Here is a 17,979-nt window from a genome sequence, read left to right as displayed (position 1 = left end):
ATGGCTAAGGCAGTGCTGGAAAATAATGGCGGCCACACAAAATATTGACACGTTGGGCCCAATTTGGACATTTTCACGTAGGGGTGAACTCACTTTTTTGCTGGCAGCAGTTTAGATATTAATTAGAATTCAGAGACTATGAATGAGAACACACACTTTTTTTTTCTTTCACTCATGGTTAGTGTTTGGCCGAAGTCATTTATTATCAGTCAACTGTGTTTACTCTTTAAATCCTAATGGCAACAAAAACTACCGAAATGACCCTCGTCAAGAGTTTACATTTAAATTTGGCCAAAATTGATGGCAAGATGAATGTAGTATGTTAAAAAAAAAAAAATACCAAAGGAACATTTTTGCATTCATCAGCCAGGAAACTGTGCATGAGACATACTTGGAGATTCCAACATGACAATGATCCAAAACACAAGTCGACCTGTTATTGGCTACAGCAGAATAAAGTGAAGGTTTTGGAATGGTCATCTCAGTCTCCACTCTGAGGAGATCTCAAGCCTACAGTTCTTGCAAGATAGCCCAAGCTGGAGGCTTTTTGCAAAGAGGAATGGGCAGCTTTACCATCTGAGAAGATAAGAGCCTCATCCACAAATACCACAAAAAGGCTTCAAGCTGTCATTGATCTTAAAGGGGGTAATGCACGGTATTAAGAACTGTGGTATGTAAACCTTTTGATGAGGGTAATTTCAGTAGTTTCTGTTGCTATTGTGATTTAAAAAGTAAACGCAGCAAAATAATTAATGACTTCAGCCAAACGCTAACCATGAGTGAAAAAGTTTGTGCTTATCATTCATAGTCTTTGAAAAATGGTCTTTCTTTCGCTTTCCCCCCTCCGTGTTTTTTTTTTTTTTTCTTTCTCTTTCTTGAAAAAAACTAAACATTCTTATTTGTGCTGTCAGGACTCTTTGGAGGAAGAGCGGGAAAACAGAAAAAGGAAGCAACCAAGTCCTCCAAGAAATCGTTCAGATTCCAATGAGAGGAGGTAAGAATGTTTCTTCTGTCATTTTCTTTGGATTGTTTGCCTATAATAAACAAAAGGTAACGAATCCCCAAGTTATTGGCTAAAAATGTTTTTCTTAATAGTGCAGTAAAGGACAGAGTATTCATTACCCTGGGCTATATGCTGCCATCTTCGTGTGATTGGACACTGGCAAAAAGGAAGCTGCTGGTAAATCCCCCTTATATAACCCCTCCCACTCCCAGCTAGCCTCATTTTTTGCTAGTGACCTTAGATGATGTGCCTGTTCTCTCTCCTGAGAAAATGTAACTCCTTGTTTTTATATGGCAGTTTTGGTATTCAAAGTTACATCTGTCATTTTCATCTTTCTGCATCTTCCAGATAATTTGATTCCATGTTTTAGGTACTGTACTCAAACCCCATCTGGATTAAGCTGTGAGGCTGGCCTTTTTAATGTTGCTTCAGTGCTGGATCCTGTGTACCTTGGCACATAGTGTATCAAGTCTACTGTGCAGGCACATTCCCTCTTTACTCCTGGCACATTGAGGACTAGCACAACAATCCAAAAAAAGCTATCTGGGCTTCAGCTGTTGAGTGCCTGGCAAAGAGGGCAGTCGCTCTTCTCACTCAACTATTGCTGCTGTTAATATTCCTCTGGGGACAGTGTAACATCACACATGGCAGATCTAAGGGCACTCGGGAGCTTGGTCAAGCGGCCTTTGTGTCTTCCACTCAGTCTTGACCCTGGATTGGTAAAGTTCCTTTGTGTACATGTGGAACAAAAGTCTGTAGTGACTAATGTCAGAAAAGTGCCTTGACCTCTCCTACTCTGCATTGATCTGCAAGTTGATGATATCACACTATGTACTGTAGGACTTCAGCTTCGGGTGATCTATTTTCCTGTTGCAAATGGTCAATAACATTTCCTGTTCTGCGTTGATCTGCAAGTTGCTCTTTGTTGCTAATGTCTCACTGTGTATTGTGGTATGAGTACCGGAGGTGACCCTGTGCTTTTTGTGATAATGTCTCATTGTATACTAAATGTATAAAAACCTGTGGTTTCCTAGCAACGCACAACCATCAGCCCCTCCATACTATGCAGATTTCTGGAAGTACTCTTTGTAGATAATGCCTCCCATGTACTGTTTGTTGTACAATGGCCTATGGTGACTTAATCGCAGATGTACATTCTCTCCTCCTGCTCTGACAAATTCACCATAGACTGCTGTACCAGCAGGATTCAGTAAAACTGTACCCACAAGTCTACCTTCACTCTTGGTTAGGTTTTTCAGGGGTTCCTTCCCAGATTGTTTAGCAGGGGATTAATCCAGTTTTCTTCAGCCTGATCTAGATTAGCGATGGACCTTAAGGACCATCTCGAGTATATAATGTCAGCCTTGGCGTTTCTAGGAAGTTCACTTTCTCCTATGTTCTTTGTGGGGGCCTTCATACAGAAGGTTACTTAAATTTTACTCTGTTATTTCTCAGTGACTCTGGGATCTCATCCTTGCATTTATCAATTCCTCTGGACTGCTTCTTGACTTTTTTTTTTTTTTTTTTTTTTTTTTTTTTTTTTTTTTTAAAAAAGGTACTTTTGCTGTCTACTCTTCCATGGTTGCCTTCTTGCTGCCATTCTAATGTCTTGTTGGAGGCTTCCATTTTGCTGAAGTCCAGAACCCCTGAACAGCAGAAAATCATTAGACTGTCAGCAGATCAACCGCTAGTGGCTCTGATTTTTGGCATAGTGCTGAGAATCGAGGGCAGCTGAGCATGCGCAGAGCTGGGTGAGACTGTACTACTGGATATTAAACATCATAGGCACTTATTTTTAATGTTTTACATGCCAGCATGACGTGATCTAACAGGACTCTATTTTCTGACTAAAGTTCCACTTTTAGGCAAGGGTTACTTCTCTTCCTAAGGTATCATTACCTTAACCAGGACTTTGTTGTTTTTTATTTTTTTGTCCTCTGCCTTTATATCCTTTTGGAGACTCTCTCTGTTTGGGGTGTACTGTTTGTATTTTATTCTGAGTTGGATTAACCAGAAATAACAGCTGTTTTCAGTTGTAAGGCCCCTTTCACAAGGGGCAGATTCCGTTTGACGGACTCCACTTGCTCAGTGGGGATGACTGCTCTGATCCCTGATGACTAGTCCATCTCTGCTCACTGCGCGAAGCGGAGACTGACAGTCCTGCTCTCCTCTATGGGGAAATCGGATGAAAACGGACCGCTTGTCCCTTACAGTCTAATCCACCGGATGGATGGGAAAGTAGGACCAACATCCGTCTGGATTTTGTGGGCAGGATTGGATCGGATAGTGGCGCATGTCAGCAGACATGTCACCACTGACATCCAAAAAAAGAGAGAACCATGCGCAATAGTTAAACAAATAGAAATAACTATAAAAATATCAGAACCTCCCCTCAAATCGCATTAACTGACTTTGTGGCATGTGGGTTGTATATAGAATAAGGGGACACTGTGAATATACTCTACATACTAAAATGAAATAACATAAACAAAGTGCAATAGTGCTGTGCAATCAACAATAGTAATAAAGTGCTTTAATAAATCAAAGTGAATATAGTCCATAACTATAAGCAACAATTTTGATCAATAATAAAACACAGTGCATAAACTATATAACGTGATTCAGATCTTTACACCATCACCATGGGGACAATTTATGGCTGAACACACCCAGTGGATAAGGTAAGTAGCTTACTTACCAACTCACCATGACCCCTTTAATTAAAAAGATAGGTCAGGTAAAGCTTGGTTTGGAATGCTGGAGTCAATGGGACAAGCCTGGATAACGATCTTCCTCATAGTTTAATCAGAAAGAGATGAAAAAGGACAGGGCCATAGTGTAATTCCATTTTATTAAAATACAAAGTGAAAAAACACAACAGCCAAATGGCCTCTTAACACACCGCTGACATCTGCCACTCCATAGGGGTGAATGGATGATCCGATCAGGTGGACCCGTTCGGATAGCCCGTGTGAAAGGGGCCTTAGTGTTTTACTTTTGTTCTCTAAACCTTTGTGCACTTATTGTCCTTATGTTAGTTAGGCATGTTGGCGTTTGCCTACTGTATTGTCCACCACTCTGCTGGACTGGTTTTGCACATCCTGGTTTTATTGAATACTGTGTCCAGCAAAATCTGTTTCTTGGAGTACTGTATAAGACCCTGGTTCCTTCCATCTGTTCCCTCATGCTACAAATCTTCCTTTTTGCCAGTATCGAATTATCTTAAGGTGGCAGCATGTAACCTAGGCTTAAAGTGAATGTAAAGGCAGAAGTTGTGTTTTTTTTATTTTTTTATCTTAATGCATTATATGCATGATTTCCCCCCCCCCCCCCCCTCTTCATCAGCCTCCCTAATACTTAGCTGAGGTCCCTCTGGATCCATCGATGTTGCAGGAATGTCTCGCTTGCCTGAGCGCGCCCCCTCCCCATTGGCTGAAACAGCAGTGCGACACCATTGGCTCCCGCTGCTGTCAAGCAATGAGAAGAGGGGGGGGGGGGATGGGGGTCAGGATTCGGCTGTTTCTGAATGGACACGGAGCTTTGGTTCGGGTGGGGTGTCCCCAAGCTGCTTGCTGTGGGGATACTCAACAGGAGGGAGCAGCCAGGTGCACCGAAGAGGGACCCGGGAAGAGGAGGATCTGGGCTGCTCTGTGCAAATCCACTGCACATGGCAGGTAAGTGTGTTGTTGTTTTTTTTTTTTTTTTTCTTTTTTAACTAAAAAAAGGATAGTTTTACAGTCACTTTAATGAATGCTGTGTAGTGTACTCCAAGAAATTGATTTTACTGGTAAGTTAAAAATCGTATTTTATTATCCAATTGTTTCTATATCGTGATGCATAGTTGTTGCCTTATTATGTTAAGTGTGTTCTGTGCATTGCTGTAGCTGAAACTGTACCTGGAATAGTAAATGTAAGGTCCGGTGCTTTAGGCCCTGAAGGCACTTTTGTGCTGCTCTGCATTCTGATAATGCATACTTCTTTATAATGATGGTACTTGAATGCAGTGCTGCATGTGTTATGGAGTACTGCATCGGGGAAAATGCTAAAGGTCGTGTGCTGTTTGTGTTGTGTTGTTGGAGTGTGTGTTTTTTTTTTTTTTTTTTTTTTTTTTTTTTTTTTTTTTTTTTTTAAATTGGTCTGTTCTTAGGCATTAACAGGCCATTCAAAATGAATGCCTAAACTTTTACAGCCCAAACCTAACGCAATGCCCAAGAACAACAAAGTGTGAATTAGCCCTCCAAAATCAAAGTATATCTGAAGCCAGAAACTTTGTGTGTGTTTGTTTGTGTGTGTGTGTGTTTGTTTGTTTTTTCTATCCAAAGAATTTAACGGATGTTTAAAATCCTGTTTTATTAGAGTGAATTATCTGTTTTATTTTAACGTTTTCATTTTATGTTGTATTGATTTTTGCTAATTGAAGAGAAGAACCCCAAATGTAAATAAATATTGTGTTTTGTTTTTAAGGACAAGAGATAAAAAGAGAGAAGATGGGAAATGGAGGGAATTTGACCGACACAGAGACAGATATGACTGGCGGAGAGGCCGAAGTAAAAGCCCATCTGTAAACAAGCCATCAAATAATAGTAGGAGTCGTAGCAGGGGAAGAAGCAGGGACCGGGAATCTAACAGAAGCAGAGGTACTTATCTCTACCTCATGGTTTTAAGATTAGACTTCACCACCATAAGGCTAGTGAGAACAAATGTGTGATTTGACTTGTGTTTATGTTTTGCTTTCTGCAGCAGGGTGAGCATAGCTGATTGAGCACCTTTTTAAGGATTCAAAGTTCATGTTACCAAAAAAAAATAAAATGCCCATAATTGTATTTTTTTTTTGTTAGGGACATGTATAGCATTGCAAGCAGCTTGTTGTAAAGATCTGCTTATCGTCGGTGTGATGTCAGTTATGCACACTGTATCTGTCTGCCCGTACCTCCGTTGGGCAGGCAGTTTGACAGAAAGCTCAGTTAACTACCAAGAGCAATCAGCAGTGCCCTGGTAGTTCATTGAGAACCACAAAAGCTGTCAGTTCTTCAACCTTTACCTTTCACAGAACACTAGTTTGTTACAGCTAGTGGGGGAGAAGTTCCCCCACTAGCTGTCAAAAGAGGGACTGGGAGGAGTGGTGCATTTGTAACATGTTGCACCCTGAATATGGGTGTCACCTGTTAGAAAATGTGAACTTCTCCTTTTAACCACTTCCCACCCACTGGCTGTCATATGACGTCCTTGACTTTGCACAGTGATATCTGAATGATTTCTGCAGCTACAGGCATCATTAAGATATCAGCTTTTTCCCTACACCATGAGAACGATCATAGCGGCAGTTCCACCGTTTGACCGTTCTTACGGGTGGCGAGAGGGAAGTCCCCCTCCCGCTGCCCTCCGGTGCCATCCGTGACAGGACTTTTGCACAGCCATCACTATATGAACTTTAAATTGTCACTAATGAATTGTACAGTCCTCTATATACACACTTTATATGTTTATATTCACTGTTATATAATTTATTTGTCACATTCAATAGGATGTAGATATCCATATGATATACATAAGGCACCAGTCACAGATACAGTGTATTACATTGGGATCTAGTATTTTTAGGTGGAGCAGGCGCTGTAGTATTTGTTTGGGCGGAAATTGGTTAAAGTCTAAGTTGTAGCTTCTTCTCCTATTCCTCCTTCTCACAAGGTACGTTACTTAATATCCGTGTGAGGTGTCCCAGGTGCTGCGATCTCTTGGTTTTAATTTAATCTTCCTCTTTCTCATTTTCCCTTATACTCCCACAGCCCTAATCTTCTGGTGTGGCAGGGGTTAAAAAAGGGGGCTGTGACAGGTGCTCGTCAAGCGTGCCTGATTACTTCTGCCCTTTCCATCCACCTCTGCCATTCATAGAAGCCATGCTATTGCTTCAGGGATAAGCTGGTGCGTTCTCTTACTGAAATGGTCTGCTCCGCATGTAAGCTACCCTTAACTAAGTTAAGGATCCCACTTCTTGTTTGGGTTCACTAAAGCCTTGCGTGCCCTTGTCTGTCCATTAATTGCTGGACAAGCTTATGTATTCTGAGTGAGATCACCCAGTTAAGCTTCTTTTTTTTTTTTTTTTTTTTTTTTTTTCCCTCCTAAAAAGTTTTCAACACTTTATCCTATGGAGAACAAATGTACTAAGATGTGGAGTATACCAGCAATTGATGCTGCTGTATCCTCCGTGAATAAAAGTTTGACTTGTCCGGTTGACAATGCGCAAATGCTTAGGGCTCCAATCAATAAAAAGTTGGAATTCCTGTAAAAAAACGTTCTCCTTGGCAGGTTCAGTGGGGTGTCAATCCTCGAGAGATCATTTTGAAACAGGTGCTCAAGGTTTTCCCTGAACAGCAGGCCCAGTATTTAACGCTTGGGTTGGTACATGCGAAAAGCTCCTGGCTCGTTTTTTTTTCTGTGGTAAAAAGCTGTTTGGGGATTATTTGGACAAATATATCCAAAAGATATCAAGTGGCAAAAGTACTCTTTTGCCAGTTAAGAAAAAGAGCAAATGTCTCTCCATTTAAACAGGGTCTTTCTCCAGTGCCAGGGGCATCAGTCTCCAGGCAGTCGTGACGGCCTCCACCGTCGGGGTCAAGAGGTAAACCTCAGGGTCAGCCCCAGGGACATAAAGTCCTGGGGGAGGAAACCTACAAGACAGAATACTAAGGCCTCTCTATGAAGGGGTGCCACCGCTCGTTGGAGTGGGTGGAAGACTTCTGCAGTTCTCAAGGGTCTGTCAGGAGGAATTTCAAGACAGATGGGTGGTCTTCACAATAGCTCTAGGTTACAAACTAGAGTTCTAAGAATTCCGTCTCTTGGTTTCCTCAGGTCAAATCTCCCCGAAGATCCAGAGAAAAAAAGTCTTAGACCGACATTTTGTCGCAAAAAGTAATCATGGTGGCCCTCATGGAAGAGCAGGGGTTGGGGTTTTATTCAAACCTTTTCACGGTGCCAAAGCCAAATGGAGATGTCAGACCCATTCTAGATCCCAAAGATCTAAACCGGTTCCTGAATATACACTCTTTTCGCATGGAATCAATCCAATCCGTAATCTCCATCCTACAAGGAGGAGAACTTCTGGCATCAATCAACATCAAGGATGCATACCTGCATGTACCTATTTTCCACACTCACCAGAAATATCTGTGGTTTTGAAGTAGAAAAACTGCTTTTTCAGTTTGTAGCCTTGCCTTTTGGTCTAGATACTGTACCTCGGGTGTTTACAAAACTTCTGACCCTTCCTCTGGCCAGATTAAGGACTCAAGGTATAACGATAATAGCATACCTAGAAGACCTGCTCTTGATAGACCAGTCTGTAGCCCTCTTAGACCAAAGCATGGTCACCACAGTCAACTACCTGGCATACCTAGGTTGGGTCCTCAACCAAGAGAAATCTTTAAAGCCAGTAAGAAGATTAGAGTACTTGGGTCTGGTTATAGATGCAGCCCAGAAGAGGGTGTTTTTACCCCAGGCATAGATCAGCACCATAAAGGAGTTGGTTCAGGTGGTCAGGGTGAAGAAGGGTCCTTCTATTCGCCTTTTGTATGAGGTTGTTGGGGAAGATGGTGGCTTCCATCGACGCAGTCTCATATGCTCTTTCATTCGAGACTGCTGCAAAACAGTCTCCTGCCTTGAACAAGAAGGTCCAAGCACTAGATTTTCCAATGCGTTTGTCGCCAAAAGTGCGCCAAAGTCTCAGTTGGTTGTGGATATCCGAGAATCTGCAGAAGTCACCTGGTAGGTGGTAACAGATGCCAGCCTTTCGGGCTGGGGAGCAGTCCTGGAAGAGGCGTCTGTCCAAGGAAAAATGGTCCAGAACCGAAAGGACCTTGCCCATCATTTTAGAGATTCGGGCAGTGTACCTAGCCCTAAAGGCTTGGACATTCAGGTTGTGGAATTCTGTCAGGATTCAATCCGACAATGCCACAGCAGTGGCTTATATCAATCACCAAGGAGGCACCAGAAGTTGGGCAGCTCAGGGAGGGGTAACCCATATCCAAACCTGGGCAGAAAAGCATGTTCCGTGCATATCGGCAATCTTCATTCCAGGGGTAGAGAACTGGAAGGCGAACTACTTAAGTCACCAGCAGTTGCTCCCGGGGGAATGGTCCCTTCACCCAGATATCTTTCTGGCTATATGCCAAAGATGGGGGTTCTTGGAAGTAGATCTGTTTGCGTCCAGGTTCAACAACAAAATCGACAACTTTGTGTCAAGAACAAGGGATCAACTCGCATATGAAACAGATACGTTGGTGACCACGTGGGATCAGTTCTCACTGATTCATGCATTCCCTCCTATTCTGTTGCTACCTTTTTTACTTCTTTGCAGTATCAAACGGGAAAGGAAACCAGTGGTTCTTGTGGCCCAGAAGATCTTGGTATGCAGAAATAGTAAAGATGGTGGTAGGGGCCCCATGGACCCTACCACCACATCCAGGCCTGCTATCGCAGTGTCCAGTGTTCCATCCTACTTTTCAAACGCTAAATTTAACGGTTTGGCTATTGAAACCCACATTCTGAAGAATCGGGGGCTTTCAGGCTCGGTGATATCTACTTTGATTAATGCAAGGAAGCCAGCTTCCAGAGTCATTTATTATAGAGTCTGGAGGGCATATGTTTCCTGGTGAGAATCTAGGGGTTGCCATCCCAGAAAGTATGTCATAGGTAGAATTCTTGCCTTTCTGCAAATGGTGTTGGAGATGAAGCTGGCCTTGAACACTGTTAATTACCAGGTCTCGGCCTTATCGGTATTCTTTCAACATGCGCTCGCTTCGCATTCTTTGGTCCGATGCTTTTATACAGGGGTAACATGGCTTAATCCACCGGTTGGAGCACCCCTGAACCCTTGGGACTTGAATTTAGTTCTGTTGGCATTACAGAAACAGCCTTTTGAGCCAATACACCATTTTCTCTTGGTCCTTTTGACAAGGAAGCTAGTTTTTCTGGTAGCCATTTCTTCTGCAAGAAGGGTATCAGAGTTGGCGCCTCTCTTGTAAAAGATACATTTAATCATTCACAAGAATAGAGTAGTATTGCGTCCTCATCCTAGCTTTCTGCCAAAGGTAGTTTCAGGTTTTCATCTAAACCAGGATATTGTTCTACCTTAATTTTTATTTATTTTTTCAAAACCCTGTTCTATGGAAGAAATATCATTACATTCTTTGGATGTAGTGAGAGCAGTCAATCTATTTGAAAGCGACTGCGCAGATTTGGAAACCAGATTTTTTGTTTGTGTTGCCTGAAGGTCTAGGAAAGGACAGGCAGCATTGAAATCCACTCTTGCCAAATGGATTCGGCAAGTAATTATTCCAGCTTATAGGTTTTTAAGAGGAAAGTTCCACCTTTTCAAATCAAAGTGCACTCCACCAGGGCTGTTAGTGCTTCGTGGGTAGTGCACCACCCAGCCTCCATGGCTCAAATCTGCAAGGACGCAAGATGCCGTGGAGTGAGTTGCGCAGGTGGATGCCGGTGTTTCCTGGTCCTCAGTTCCATCGGATGCCGGGGAATGACTTCACTTCTGGTCAGACGGGTATCAGTTTGCAGGTGACGCATTTGAGGAGCATGCGCTCCTCCTTCAGGCATAATGGGGGGCCATTTTGGTTGAGGGCTTTTATGCTGTGTTGCCAGAGCTTCTGGGCCCTAGTGACCCTAATGGCTTATGGTGGAAAAAAGGAACTCGGAATTGTACCTCACACATGGGGGGGGGGGGGGGGCGAGCCAGAGGAAAGAGAGGGGGATATTTGGAGGAAAAACATTTAAGTCACCACCCTCTATAAATCATTTTCTTTCATAGAAGCTTGTATGAATAGAGTAGGGGATGTTGAGGTTGGGCATAGTCGGGCACTCTTAGAGTGCTTTCACACTGAGGCCTTGCGGGGGGGGGGGGGGGGCTTAGGCTGTAAAGCACTGCTATTATTGGCAGCGCTTTACCGTAGTTTTAACAGCGCTATTCCGCTGATGGCGGGGCACTTTTAACCGCTGCTAGCAGCCGAAAAAGGGTTAAAACTGCCACTGCAGCAGTGCTTTGCTGGCAGTTCGGCGGCGCTGCCCATTTATTTCAATGGGCAGGGTCGCTTTAGGAGCGGTGTATACACTGCTAGCGCTGCAAAGATGTTGCTTTCAGGCCTTTTTTTTTTTTTTTTTTTTTTTAACTGTCCTGCAAGTGCATTGCTACAGTGTGAAAGCACTCGTGCTTTCACACTTGTGAAATACAGGCGCTATATAGTATATATAAAAGTACAGGCGCTATATAGTATATATATAAAAGTGCCCGCAGGACACTTGACAAAAGGGAGATGAAATTGTCTTTCTGCCTGGAAACTTGAGAGTTCATGGCAACCAAAAAGTGTCCCTTTTTATGTCAAAAGCGGTTTTAGACCAGGATGCATGTTATCAGCACAGAGCCAATCAACACTGACCAGAGGGTCAGGGGTCATGCAGCCTCATCGGACAGTCAGAGCAGAATGTAAACTTGTACAAGCTTTAACCGCCTCAGCCCTGGAAGATTTGGCTGCTAAATGACCAGGCCATTTTTTGTGATTTGGCACTGGGTCCCTTTAACTGACAGTTGTGCGGCTGTGTGACGTTGTATCCAAACAAAATTGACGTGTTTGTTTTTTTTTTTTCCCCCCCACAAATAGTTTTCTTTTGGTGGTATTTGATCACCTCTGCGGTTTTTATTTTTTGACCTATAAACAAAACAATTTTATAAAAAAAATATATATATATATATACAATTTTTTTTTTTGGATAAAAAAAAAACGTGGGATATTTATTACAGCAAAATGTAAAAAAAAATAAAAATAAAATTTATATATATAAAAATTTTTTTTTTTTTTTTTTTTTTACATTTTGCTGTAATAAATATCCCACGTTTTTTTTTTTTATCCAAAAAAAAATTGTATTCTTTGCCTCGGTTTAGACCAATGTGTATTCTTCTATATATTTTTGTTCAAAAAATCGCAATAAGCGTATATTGATTGGTTTGCGCAAAAGTTTTATAACGTCTACAAAATAGGGGATAGATTTATGCCATTTTTATTTTACTAGTAATGGCGGCAATCTGACATTTTTATCAGGACTGCGACATTATGGCAGACACGTCGGACACTTACATATTTTTGAAACCATTGACAATTATATAGCAATCAGTGTTGCACTAATTACTGTGTAAATGTCACTGGCAGGGAAGGTGTTAACACTAGGGGGCAATCAATGGGTTAACTGTGTTCCCTATGTGTGTTTCTAACTGTGGGGTGAATGGACTGTCTAGGAGGAGAGAGAGAAATTGGTGTTCATACTTAGTATGAACACACAATCTGTCTCCTCTCCCCTGAAAGAACCGAGCTCTGTTTACACACACAGATCCCGTTTCTTGCTCTGTCACAAGCAATCGTGGGTTCCCGATGGTTATCGCGCCTGCCGGGCACTCGCATCTGCTCTGGGCGCGCGCCCCTAGTGGCCAAAAGGCGAAGCGATATAAGGCAACGTTGTTTTGCCAAGCCTTTCTGCCGCAGTAAAACTGCAGCAGCTGGTCGGCAAGCAGTTAACTAGTGCTCTGCCAGACACTGGTAGGAGTCACAAGACTGCTACATACTGCTGAGAAAAAGGTATTTAGCAGTTTGTTTACTAAAACAATTGCATTTCCATGTACTGTGTACTATGGGAGACCAGATATAGTAAATGCAGGGTCCTGGGTTTAGTAACATATTTTAGATGCCTGCCTTGCATATCTGTCTGCAGGTTAAGTCATCTTTAGTGGCCACAGGTTTATTGTATTGGGGCTATCTTTGCTTACCCTTACCCAGACACTCAATTTAATACAGGTGTAGGCAACCTCGGCCCTCCAGCTGTTTTGAAACTATAAGTCCTATGAGTCTTTGCAAGACCCTAACAATCACAGGCATGACTCCTAGAGGCAGAGGCATGATGGGATTTGTAGGTTCACCACAGCTGGAAGGCCAAGGTTGACTATCCCTGATTTAATACAATAATGTGGCTTTGACCTTTTTTCTTTCGTTCATTGACAGACACAGCTCCATTAATCTTGACCGTAGGGTTATTACACCACCTTCAGGAGAGGACTAGGCAGAACATGTAATGCATGTGAAAAATAGAACTGTACAGTTCTGCCCAGGATTTTTGCCTTTTGCGCAAGATTTTGATCCTGTGATATTCTATCAACAACCGGCTGGGTGACAGACTGATTAAATCTAGATCCTTGTAGTCTCCCCAGCCTGGCCATTGAGCATGTGCAGGCCCTAGCTACGCGATGGGTCGACATGCCCCTCAGGCTCCAGGGGCGGCCGGTGAGCGCAATGCTCCGGCGCACACATATGACCGGACTAAGGATGTCTTTATCACAGTGTGCCATGGCCCCGCAGCCACCCTGTACTGCTCGGGTGTGGGTCTGTGATGGGATGCCTCCAGCTCGTCTGGATGATAAGTACAGCTCTCCCTGCCTCGGCAGGACAGAGCAGCTGGGCATTCCCTGGGAGGTCGATTAGGGGGTCCCTCTTCTCTCCTCTTTCCTCTGTCCCTGTATCCCCCCCCCCACCTGGGGGATGCTGCATGACTGGGATGTACCTGGGCCGAGGGTCCTCCAGGGGGCTCTGATCCTTGATTGGGGGCTGCGCTGGCTGTCTGTATCCTTGGGCTGTCATCTGTCTCTTGCTGGTGTCTGTGGGCTCTGCACGTGCTGCCGCGATAGTGCTGACCGCCACCATTTTCAGTGTACTCTCTGTGAGAAGCATGGTCGTCAGCCATTTCTTGGAGTCTGGTGGCCATTTTTCCTATGCTTTTTTTCTATACAAGGATGTCCGGCGGCCATTTTCTTGTAGCCCCAGCAAGGTTTTTCTCCCCGGCGCTGATTCCTGTGCCTCAGAACAGCGTGTTCCTGGACACTTGTGAGCTGACACAGCGATCAGCGACAGCACGGCACAGCACTCGGTCAGGGTGGTGAGTCCTGCAGTGCGGCCTTTCAATCTGTTAGCAGCTAGGAGGGTGGTATTGAGCACCCTGTCCCAAGTCCCCAAGGGTGGCAGATAGGGTGGGTCAGCATGGCGTCAAAAGCTGGCATTTCTTCCCCATATCTCCCTGCAATTGCAACCGGCTCACCTGCGAACAGTGCAGTGCCTTTGGACGCTTTGTCGATGGTCCTTGAAACGTTCGCTGCCAGGGTGGAGGCGGCGTGTGGGCGCAAGGGGGGTAAAAAACTGTTCCTGCACCCCAGTCCTCTGGGGAGAGCTCTGATTCAGACTCAGGCCCAGCGGTGACTGGCAGCCCTTGTTATGATGTGTCAGAGGACACTGACCTGGACCATTCGGACAATGAGGATGATTCCGGGTCCGCGCATGAAAAAAATGCTAGTTTGAGCACTTATCACCGCTGTGCATGATACCCTGAAAATACAGGATGCAGCAGGATTCTCTACTGATGTGGCGGTCCCGTAAGCCAGCCCATACACCTAAGGTGTTTCCGTATCTGACTTATTTTGATAAGTTCATATACAAGGAATGGGGAAGCCCGCAACAGACCTTTTTGGTCCCAAAAAGAATGGTGGTGCGGTACCCCTTTCTGAAGAGAGCCTCCTTAAAAAAAAATGGTCAGCTTCCCTGGTCGTGGACCCCCCAGCATCCCGGTTAAACAAAGTAGCCACGATTCCAGTAGAAGGGGCTCCGACATTTAAGGACCCTACCAACAGAAGGGCCGAGGCAGTGGGCCCGGTCCATGTTTACGGTGGTGGGGTCAGCGCAGACTAGTACTGGCCACGGCATTAGTGTTGCAGACCCTTACTGAGTGGGCAAAACGATTGCACCTTGAATTGGAGAAGCGGCAGTCACCTCCAGTCTGCATAGAACTAGCAGACCAGCTGGTGCACAGCCTCAGATATGGCTGTGATGTGACCCTGGATACGCTCCCCCTGCTCTCCAGAGCATCGGTATCGGCGGTGGTGCTACGGCACCTAATCTGGCTGAAATGCTGATCTGCGGACCAGGCATCTAATTTGCCCTTCTTCGTGAGCGGCTTTTTGGAGCTTCTCTGAGTGACATTAAGAATTTCACCGGTGGGAAGAGCACGTTGCTCCCCCAGTCCAAGAAGGGTAAGGAGTCACGCCGCAGGCAAGGGCCCTCCTTTTCCGCTCAAGAGGCTTTTTCTTCCATTGGAGCTTCAGGTAAGCGCTCCCAGTCCGACAGGACACCTGCAGAGGCACACAAGCGTCCCTGGTCTTGCAAGCCTGTGAGCAAAAGTACTACTGCATTAAGGTTTGCCCCTGCCCAACACACGGGTGGGGGGTCGCCTTCTGGAGTTTGCAGCTCGGTGGGCTTCCTGGCTGTCCGACCAGTGGATCTGCGAACTGATTTTCATCGGGCTACGAGATAGAGTTCCTATCTTGGTCGCTAAACAGAGATTTTTTTTTTTTTTTTTTCCTCAGCATACCCTTACTCCTGGCTTGCCGGGAGGCCCTGTTTGGGGCAGTAAGGGACCTGCTCAGCCGCAGGGTGATGGTGCCTGTTACAAAACAGGAAAGGTTTCAGGGATTCTACTCCAATCTGTTTGTAGTTCCAAAAAACAAAAAAAAGCCCTCAATTGCTTTGTGAAAGTACAAAAGTTCAGAATGGAATCAGTTCGCTCCGTAGTCGCTGCACTCCACCTGGGGCACTCCCTGGCATCTTTGGACATCCAGGACGCATACTTGCATATACCCATATGCCTCAGGCATCGGAGGTTTCTGCGATTTGCAGTGGTGGAAGAGCACTATCAGTTTGTGGCTCTCCCCTTTTGGCCTGGCTTCAGCACCCTGAGTCTTTACCAAGGTATTTGCTACAATTTTGGCATTGTTGTGACAACGTGGGATCGCAATCGTGGGGTATCTGGATGATCTCCTTCTGAGAGCAGCTTCTGCCTCAGACAATGCCACGGTGGTAGCATATGTCAACCATCAAGGAGGAACAAGAAGCTCGTCTGCAGCACAAGAGGTCGCTCACATCCTTCGGTGGGCAGAGCGACACATACTGGCCCTGTCGGCCATATACATCCCGGGAGTAGAAAACTGGCAGGCGGACTATCCAAGTCGCCAGATGCTGGACCCAGGAGACTGGTCATTGCATCCGGAGTTGTTCAGGCTTCTTTGCCTGCGGTGGGGCACACCAGATGTGGATCTTCTGGCCTCCTGGCTCAATTGAAAGGTGCGGAGGTTCGTGTCCAGGACAAGAGACACTTGGTCGGATGCGTTGGTGGCTCCATGGGAGCAGTACCAGCTGACTTGCGCCTTCCCTCCGCTCAAACTGTTACCATTGTCTGCTCAGATTGGCCTCTCGTCCTTGGTACGCTGACCGAGTACGCCTGGTAGTGGATGCTCCTTGGCGGTTGCCGATACGAGAAGACCTCCTATCGCAAGGTCCAATACTCCATCCTGCTTTACTGTCGCTGGTTTTAACAGCATGGCTGCTGAAAGCCAGGTGCTAAGGAACCAAGGTCTGTTAGACTCAGTAATTTCCACTATGCTGAGGGCACAAATCTTTTTCTCGGAAGATATACCATCGTACGTGGAAGGCTTATATCTCCATGTGTGAGGAGATGGGGTGGCGTCCATGCACCTTTTCCGTTTCCAGGATCCTGCTTTTCTTACAGCAAGGAGTGGACCAGAAGCTGGCCTTGAGCACCATCAAGGGACAGTTATTGGCCTTGCCTGTTTTTTCCAACGACCCCTGGCATCTCAGTCATTAGTAAGCACCTTTGTGCATGGGGTTTAGCATGTAGTCCCTCCGGTGTGACCACCCTTACCTGGTGCTATCTGTGCTTCAGAACCTGCTGTTAGAGTCAACAAGGGGATTTCCCTGATGTTCTCATTCTCAGAAGTGGTCTTCCTAGTGGCTATTACATCTGCCAGGAGGGTTTCTGAGCTGGTGGCCTTGTTTTGCAAGTCATCCTATCTGGTTTTCCACAGAATAAGGTGGTGTTGCATCCGCAACCTTCTTTTCTGCCGAAGGTGGTTTCGGCCTCCCATCTCAATGAGGACATTGTGTTACCATCTCTGTGTCCTAAACCTACACACCCTAAGGAGGTGTCCCTCCATTCCCTAGATGTGGTCCGGGCCCTAAGAGCATACCTGTCGGCCACGGCTCCCTTTTGGAAGTCAGACTCTATGTTCGTTTCGGTAGCTGGTCCTAAAAAGGGCTGGTCGTCTCGTCGTCCACCATCTCATGGTGGATCAGACAGATTGTGGTCCAGGCTTACGTCCTGTCACGGCTCATTCCACCAGGGCAATTGGGACCTCCTGGGCTTCCCGACATCAAGCGTCAGTCTCCCAGGTGTGTAAGGCGGCGACTTGGTCGTCCGTTCACACCTTCACTAAGTTCTACAAAGTTGATGTAAGCGCATCTTCTGATGCCTGCTTTGGCTGCAAAAGTTTTGCAGGCGGCCGAGTATTGTTTAATTTCTGTGTATTTGTTCCTATTATAAATAAATTAAACACGTGGCGCTAAACCAAGTGACTATTACACCACTAAATATTATACTACAAAGTGCATCAGATATAGCTCAAAAAAAATTGTATACATAAATAAAAAATAAAAAAATGAATAGTAAATAAACATTAAATAAAAATAAATAACCCAGTGAATAAGTGATAGTTCACACTATACATTTAAACACTCCTCAGGGATTATTGCAGAGCATAGATATATAAATCGGCCTCACACTCAACGTGTTTGGCAGAAAAGTGCTTTCCAAACCCTTTTTGCAGGGATGTGGATGACAGACATACAATCCTTGACTTCAGTAGACTTCATAGACAGTGCTCTCATGAAATAGAAAAAAGAAAATGCTCGCATAGCGTGATACCGTAAAAAAAAAACTTTTAATCCCGCATAAGAAAATCCTCTTAAGTTACACTCACATTTAAAAACTTGTAACCACGCCAAATAAGTCAAGCCACAGCACACTTTAACACA

At 44.8% G+C, this 17,979-nt stretch overlaps 1 protein-coding gene across 1 annotated transcript in view; it reads left to right on the top strand.

The window, feature by feature from the left end:
• Positions 1 to 17,979, top strand: part of RBM27 (RNA binding motif protein 27) — a 179,563-nt gene that overhangs the window by 37,241 nt on the left and 124,343 nt on the right. The window contains exons 4-5 of the mRNA XM_077473000.1: positions 912 to 994; positions 5,468 to 5,640. Of these exons, the coding sequence (XP_077329126.1) occupies positions 912 to 994; positions 5,468 to 5,640 (256 nt within the window). The remainder of the gene's footprint in view (positions 1 to 911; positions 995 to 5,467; positions 5,641 to 17,979) is intronic.

This window comes from Lithobates pipiens, unplaced genomic scaffold, assembly GCF_037356315.1.
Source record: "Lithobates pipiens isolate NorthernLeopardFrog02 unplaced genomic scaffold, aLitPip1_a1.2 Scaffold_8, whole genome shotgun sequence".
NCBI classification, from domain to species: domain Eukaryota; kingdom Metazoa; phylum Chordata; class Amphibia; order Anura; family Ranidae; genus Lithobates; species Lithobates pipiens.
The sequence above is the reverse complement of the archived record's forward strand: the minus strand, read 5'-3'. Positions and strand labels throughout refer to the sequence as shown.